The sequence below is a fragment of the Oncorhynchus kisutch genome, linkage group LG17 (assembly GCF_002021735.2).
Source record: "Oncorhynchus kisutch isolate 150728-3 linkage group LG17, Okis_V2, whole genome shotgun sequence".
NCBI classification, from domain to species: Eukaryota; Metazoa; Chordata; class Actinopteri; order Salmoniformes; family Salmonidae; genus Oncorhynchus; species Oncorhynchus kisutch.
The window spans coordinates 71,596,474-71,604,314 of record NC_034190.2 but is presented as its reverse complement, the minus strand read 5'-3'; the positions used below and the strand labels follow the sequence as shown (position 1 = coordinate 71,604,314).

The window sequence follows — 7,841 nt, the reverse complement described above, 5'->3', positions numbered from 1 at the left end:
TCACAACGCAGACAGCCAAAATCATATCACCCACATTATAATCTAAAACATTATAGGCTTTGCAATAAAGCAGAAACAGAGCACTGGACTGGATGGGGGCGAGACGAGCTTTATGTTCCCCCTCCCACTATTTCTTGTTCTCCACGCCTGGCGTTTCATTTCATTTAGTCTGAACCCCCAGCTATCAAAAACGATGCATGAATGGGGTCTCTCGTCATCGATTGCAGGGAAGAAGGAGAGTGGGTGGTGCTGATGCTATGAATGCAGAGGGGAGGGGTAGTAGGGGAAGGGGAGGGCGGAATGCTAATCTGTTGCACAGTTTTCTCGCTCTGTGGCTGGGCTGGTATCTCTGTCTGTCTCTGTCTCTCCCTTTCTCTCCCCGTCAGTGAAAACCTAACTCCAGCCACAGGGAGGGGGGAGAGACTTAGCTGATATACTTTGTATAACCACATGTTGCTGTGCTGACTATATTGCTGACAAGGTTGCTGCCTAGTGTCCACTGTCCTTCTCTGTTTTTGTTTAGTTCCTCTGTGAAAAGCCAGAGACAATTAATGAATAGTTTCTCTACCCACCTCTGGTAGCTGGCATTTGCCACATACTCCAGAGGAAAGAAAAAAGGGATGAAAAAGAAATAGAGGCGAAAAGGACATATTTCATGAAAAGTGGGTATCCAAAAGACAGAAATCATCATCTCACCCCCAGTTTACACAAATGAAAAGGTAAGACTTCATTATTTCAGTAATTGCTGCTGAATATTGTGCATGTATATTGTATATTGGCATTGATATGTTTGCAATTATATCAGCCAGCAATGAAATCCAGCAATACAAACCATTCTGTATTATCAACAGATGGTTATTTCTGACCTGTTTCCTTGGAAAGCTGCTGTTATTGTGGTGTTATCATGACTGTACTGTATGGATGGTGACTATGTGGATGATATTAGGCTATGTTTGGATGAGCCTTTCTGAAGAGCTCAAGACAATTCATATGACAAGGAGAGGGTCTCATGGGGTCTGTCACTTGGACACACTCATTATCACAGCCTGTCAGACTGAAAAAAAGAAACTCCCATTAAGAGAGAAACACTAATGGATTACCTTTAGGATTTTGCCATTATTGAAATGGGCATAATATCAATCAACTTAATTGTGAACATTTTATGATTTTGCCCCAACATTTTTGTTCCTCTTCTAATTTTTGGATATATTATATTATTTTTTAAAGTGGATTTAGGTTATTAATCACAGTTATTAATGATAGGTTATTAATCAATGAGGTTGAATAATCTGATTGCACAATGCATTTCTGTATTGTCACAGCTAAAACAGTTTACAGTCCAGTTATGCTGTTCAATGTTTTTAGAATAAGGGAAGAATAATGGCATTGTGATGTGAGAGATGTTGTGTTTTAGAGGAACAAGACACTGCGTCTGCATCTCTGCTTGTTCCCATCTTGTGTCCCTTAGGACACGTGGTGGCACTGTTGACACTGATTGCAGAGCAGGTGTGCGCAGTGAGCACTGTAGGTGCATCTGTCTGGCCTATTCCTTTTCACTAAATGACAACCCTGTGCCGGGCCAGCCAAAACCCCCTTTTGATTAATTAGTATGAGGAGGCGGCACACTTAAAATATATTTTTTAAATGAATTATGGATCCTGTAAATTGTGGATGCATTATGACAGCAGACAGTAATCTTGTCCAGGCAGGGAGTCAGGAAGACCAATGATCTTGAGATCCATCATGAAGATAATTCACAAAAATACTATTTGGCTGAAGGAGCAGTTTTTCACTCTAAGTATTGTACTGTATGTAGTCTTACAGCCACTAACATTGGCATATTAGTTTGGAGAGACACTGGCCAGTATCATCAGCAGGCAGGCAACGGCTCAGTCTCTATGGAAATTTGCTGTCGTCATAACACCACGCATAAAGGCTGTGTTAGAGGCTCAGGCTATGGCTCTCTGAACACAACAGAAACCCAGGACACCACAACATAATAAAAAAAACCTGGGTTGCAATATACAGGCCTTCGGAAAGTATTCAGACAACTTGACTTTTTCCACATTTTGTTAAGTTAAATCAAATCAAATTACAGCCTTATTCTACAATCGATTAAGTATTATATATATATACATTTTACCCCTTTTTCTCCCCAATTTCGTGGTATCCAATAGTTTTTAGTAGCTACTATTTTATCGCTACAACTCCCATACAGGCTCGGGAGAGACGAAGGTTGAAAGTCATGCGTCCTCCGATACACAACCCAACCAAGGGTTGCTTCTTAACACAGCGCCATCCAACCCGGAAGCCAGCCGCACCAATATGTTGGAGGAAACACAGTGCACCTGGCAACCTTGGTTAGCGCGCACTGCGCCCGGCCCGCTGCTGGAGTCGCTGGTGCGCGATGAGAAAAGGATTTCCCTACCGGCCAAACCCTCCCTAACCCGGACGACGCTAGGCCAATTGTGCGTCGCCCCACGGACCTCCCGGTCGCGGCCGGTTACGACAGAGCCTGGGCGCGAACCCAGAGTCTCTGGTGGCACAGGTGGCGCTGCAGTACAGCGCCCTTAACCAAGGTCCCACAGTTGACAGTGCATGTCAGAGTAAAAACCAGGCCATGTGGTTGAAGGAATTTTCCGTAGAGCTCAGAGACAGGATTGTGTCAAGGTAAAGATCTGGGGAAGAGTACCAAAACATTTCTGCAGCATTGAAGGTCCCCAAGAACACAGTGGCCTCCATCCTTCGTTTGGAACCACGAAGACTCTCCTTGAGCTGGCCATCCGGCCAAACTGAGCAATTGAGGGAGAAGGGCCTTGGTCAGGGAGGTGACCAAGGCCGGACGGAAGCCACTTCTCAGTAAAAACGGCACATGACAACTCACTTGGAGTTTGCCAAAAGGCACCTAAAGACTCTCAGACCATGATAACTCTTTGGCCTGAATGCTTAGCGTCACATCTGAAGGAAACCTGGCACCATCCCTACGGTGAAACATGGTAGTGGCTGCATCATGCTATGAGGATGTTTTTCAGCGGCAGGGACTGGGAGATTAGTCAAGATCAAGGCAAAGATGAACGGAGAAAAGTACAGAGAGATTCTTGATGAAAGCCTGCTCCAGAGCGCTCAGGACCTCAGACTGGAGCGAAGGTTCACCTTCCTACAGGAGTAGCTTCGGGACAAGTCTCTGTCTTTGAGTGGCCCAGACTTGAACCCGATCGAACATCTCTGGAAGAGACCTGAAAATAGCTGTGCAGCAACGCTCCCCATCCAGCCGGATAGAGCTTAAGAGGATCTGCAGAAAGGAATGGGAGAAACTCCCCAAATATAGGTGTACCAAGCTTGTAGCGTCATACCCAATGAAGACTCAAAGCTGTAATCGCTGCCAAAGGTGCTTTAACAAAGTACTGAGTAAAGGGTCTGAATATTTATGTAAATCTGATATTTCCATTTTTTTTATATACATTTGCAAAAATGTCTGAAAACCTATTTTTGCTTTGTCATTATGGGTTATTCTGTGTAGATTGATGAGGGGGGGGGGGGATCTTACCAATTTTAGAACAAGGCTGTAATGTAACACAATGTGGAAAAAGTCAAGGGGTCTGAATACTTCCTGAATGCACTGTAGGATGACATTTTCATGAAAATACAGGTCGGCCATAAGCATTGGCCACTTCTCACAGCCCAATCTCATCTTGCACCCTCATTCATGCAATATTCTACCAGACCAGTCCACCTTGGTGTTGATCATCTGTTTGATGGATGAGTCATGCTTTTTCTATAGTGGGAATTTGAAATGTTGTGTCCTGAATATAACCTTGAAAAATGTATAGGTCTTCACTTGCTGCCTTTGCCTTGCATGTTGCCGTGTCTTTACTATCATTAAATTGAAGACTTTGTTTTTATCAAAGATTCTCTGTAATTAGTATTACGTGATCAAAATTATTCATCATGTAACTGTAATTAATTAAATCTCATAATTACAATTCCTAAAACATACATGTGTCTTATACAATTTTAAATCTATTGTCGTTGTTAATCCCACCAAAGTTTCCGATTTCAAATAGGCTTGAAAGCACTACAAACGATTATGTTAGGTCTCCACCAAACAACAATAAGCACAGCCATTTTCCAGCAAAATATAGCCTTCATAAAAACCAGAAATAAAGATAAAATTAATCACTAACCTTGAATTATCTTCATCAAATGACACTCATTGGACTTCATGTTACACAATACATGCATGTTTTGTTTGATAAAAATCAAACAAAAAAAATCTGAGTTTACATTACCAGTTCCAAAAACAAGTGATTTTGCATAGCCACATCATTCAACAGAAACAGTTATACACATGGAATTATAGATATACCTCTCCTTAATGCAACCGCTGTGTCAGATTTCAAAAAAACTTTGCGGAAAAAGAAATGCATGCAATAATCTGAGACGGAGCTCGATTTAAAAACACCACAGCCGCAAAGATGGCGTCAACATAAGCAAGAAATTACATGATAAATATTCCCTTACCTTCGATGATCTACATCAGAAAGCATTCCAGGAATCCCAGGTCCACAATAAATGTTTGTTTTGTTCGAAAATGTCGGTTATTTATGTCCAAATACCTTCTTTTGTTAGAGTGTTTGGTATACATATCCAAACGCTAATTCTGGTCAGCGTTATATCGGACAAAAACTTCAAAAAGTGATATTACCGGTCAAAGAAACATTTCAAACTAAGTACAGAATCAATCATTAGGATGTTTTTAACATATAGCTTCAATAAAGTTCCAACCGGAGTATTCCTTCTTGTCTTCGTGAGCCGTGGAACGCAAGTGAGTACCATGAGGAAAAAATGGGATCACAAAATGGCTGCATGATGGACAGCTGATATATTCTGCTCTCATTCACTCCCACAACAACATAAAAGCCTCATTATAATTTCTATTGATGGTTGACATCTAGCGGAACCCCTAGGCAGTGCAACATCATTCATATCTCAAGGAGATTTCATTGGGGACTCTGGTAAATACATACAAGCTCAGATTTCTGACTTCCTATTTTGATTTGCCTGCCAATATGAGTTCTGTTATACTCACAGTCATCATTCAAACCGTTTTTAGAAACTTCAGAGTGTTTTCTATCCAATACGAATAATAATATGCAAATAATAGCAACTATGACTGAGGAGCAGGCCGTTTGATATGGGCACCTTTTCATCCAAGCTACTCATTACTGCCCCTGCAGCCATAAAAAGTTAACCACGTGGTATGGTTAAAAGATTCAGCAATGGTCTGCAACCTTTGTACTCGTGATTGAGAGAAACATGATCTACTTGAGAAGTTTTATTCGGAATTGCAGAAAAGGGGCTGTCCCAGTATGCCTGACCCTAACTGGGCTCAGGGGAGGTCCTCTGATTTAGTTCAACTCAAAAGGTAATTGGAGTTTCCTTCATTAAACAGTCCAAAATCACATTACACAATTTTACAAACAGTATCATACTCATTCATCTTATACAACAATTAGATGTAAACCTCATATCTGAGGCTATTATATAAACAGTGTTATGGTAATTTGGCCACACCATCTCCCATGAGATTCCCCAAGTTGTAACAAACGGACCAGTTTATAGCTGGATTCTTCGCCGATCTTTTATACTTTCTCCGGAACATGAAATTTGTTCGGACCTCAAGTTCTGTGAGGTGGAAGAAATTCCTTTGTTCTCTATGAAAATTCACTCTGTCTCTTATACTGTGTGGCCATGAGGCAGGGTCTTCTCCTCAGGAATTTACGACCTCTCTCTGACCACAGCAGCCTAGTTGAAGGAAGCAAGGGGGAGGCAGGGAGAGGGGTATGGGGCTTGCTGTACCCAAAGAGGGCAACGTCATGACAATGTTCAGTAGATCAGAGGCCCCAACCACTCTACATTTAAAAAAAATTCTCTCTAATGTTTTTGTTTTCATTTTCACCAATCGCCTTTGTAGTCTAAGCATAGTCTAAGCATGCAAGGACTGAACTGATAGTTTGAATTCTCCTGTGGTTTTATTGTCTGGGCCTGCTCTGCAGGGATGTAATGTTTTTGCTGATCAGAATTCTGGACAGCAAAAGACATGATTCTACTTCAAAGGCACTAAAAAGGCCATTACTGTTGTCTTTGATGTTATTGTTGGACAACAATGCAAGGGTGAGGATATCAGAGCTAGACTTATACTGATGTTGCTTGTTTGTTGAAATATTGTACAAGTTATTAAAAAAGATTCTGAACATGATGTTTTTTACCCTCTGTCTATGATTGGCAATGAAAAGAAACTCACCATGCCAGGCCTGATCAACAAGGGGAGTCAGAATGCTCTGCCTCTCAGTGTCTGCGAGATCACTTCCTGTGTCAGAGGTTACACCCTGGCCCTGACAGCATCCATGACCTACAATAACTTTGAGGACAATCCAATTGAGGGTGAGAACCTCATTTGTTGTTACAAATATAAAAGTTATCATGAACATTCTCTGGGGGCCTTATACAAGTGTGTTTAGAATTATGATTCTGAATTTCCTTCCCTTGTCTCTGAGGTAGTCTCCAGAGCTTCCACAGTGTTTCTTGATATCAATCATTACTTTTAGTTAGTTTGGTTAGTTAGTTTTACTTATTTGCCTGTTTTGGTTAGTTGCCTGTTTTGGTTAATGTTAACTGTATTTGTTGTAGGAGTCTTCATTTACCCGCTGGAAGAATGCTCTACCGTGGTGGGATTTGAAGCTATGATCTCCAACCAGATAATAACCGTGCAAATCAAAGACAAGTCCAAGATTGATGATTGTTACTTTGATTGCTGCACTACAACGAATGGTGCCCTTCAGAGTGGCAGTGGTAGGATGGGTCTCGTGTGAAGTGCTGTGGTCAGTGGTTGTGTAGTTTGGTCCCAGATCTGTTTGCACTGTCTTGCCAACTCCTATGGTCATTCGTGTGACAATGACAATAGGAGATGGAAAGACAGCACAAACAGAGACCAGGCTTGTGGTTTTGGGTCCAACTATCTTGATTCCTAGTCTAATCAATAAGGATAACATTTCTCTGAAAAATACAAAACATTACCATTTATGTGAGTTGTTCTGCTATGGTATTCCAGGACATATTGTGCTGGATGAGGACTTGGAGAGGACAGTGTTGGTGGTGAACCTGGGGGTCATCCCCCCTCTGGAGACGGTCAACGTGTTGGTCAGCACCTCCTCTGAGCTGCCCACCCTTCCCAACGGGGGTATCCGGGTCACCTCACCCACCGTGTGCACCCCCAGGGTCCAGAGAACCATCAACGAGGAGCAGGGACTCTCCGCAAACTTCCACAACAGAGCGTAAGAATACCGTGACAGAGTGTCATCATCATAACCACAACTGAATGTCACCACTGTGCCACAGCTGAATGTCAATGCTGTCTTGTCCAAATCAAAACTCTATAGTGCCATTTTGGTCTTTAAAGGAAACTTTAACTTTAACTGGTAACTTGGAGGAAGTTATTCACAGCATGCCTGCATCAGACATCAATTATTTAAAATGTTGGGCTCCCGAGTGGTGCAGCGGTCTAAGGCACTGCATCGCAGTACTAGAGGCGTCACTACAGACACCCTGGTTCGAATCCAGGCTGTATCACAACCGGCTGTGATTGGTAGTCCCATAGGGCGGCGCACAATTGGCCCAACGTCGTCCGGGTTTGGCCGGTGTAGGCCATCATTGTAAATAAGAATGTGTTCTTAACTGACTTGCCTAGTTAAAAAGGTCCAATTAAAAAAAGAATAATAACACAGACAGAGAGATAGCCGATTGGTGGACAAGTGTAACATAGACGCTGGGAGTCGAGAAGC

General features: G+C 42.2%; 1 protein-coding gene across 2 annotated transcripts in view; it reads left to right on the top strand.

Annotated features, from left to right (window-relative positions):
• Positions 1 to 401: 401 nt before the first annotated feature.
• vwa5b1 (von Willebrand factor A domain containing 5B1) overlaps positions 402 to 7,841 on the top strand; it is a 71,478-nt gene continuing 64,038 nt past the window's right edge. Inside the window, exons 1-4 of one of the 2 annotated variants that reach the window (XM_020504845.2) lie at positions 402 to 719; positions 6,297 to 6,444; positions 6,691 to 6,852; positions 7,112 to 7,334. In XM_020504845.2, coding sequence (XP_020360434.1) covers positions 6,306 to 6,444; positions 6,691 to 6,852; positions 7,112 to 7,334 — 524 coding nt within the window. In that variant the 5' untranslated portion in view covers positions 402 to 719; positions 6,297 to 6,305. Of the gene's footprint in view, positions 720 to 5,814; positions 6,445 to 6,690; positions 6,853 to 7,111; positions 7,335 to 7,841 lie in introns of those variants that run through there. The other variant, XM_031794521.1, reaches the window with a different exon arrangement.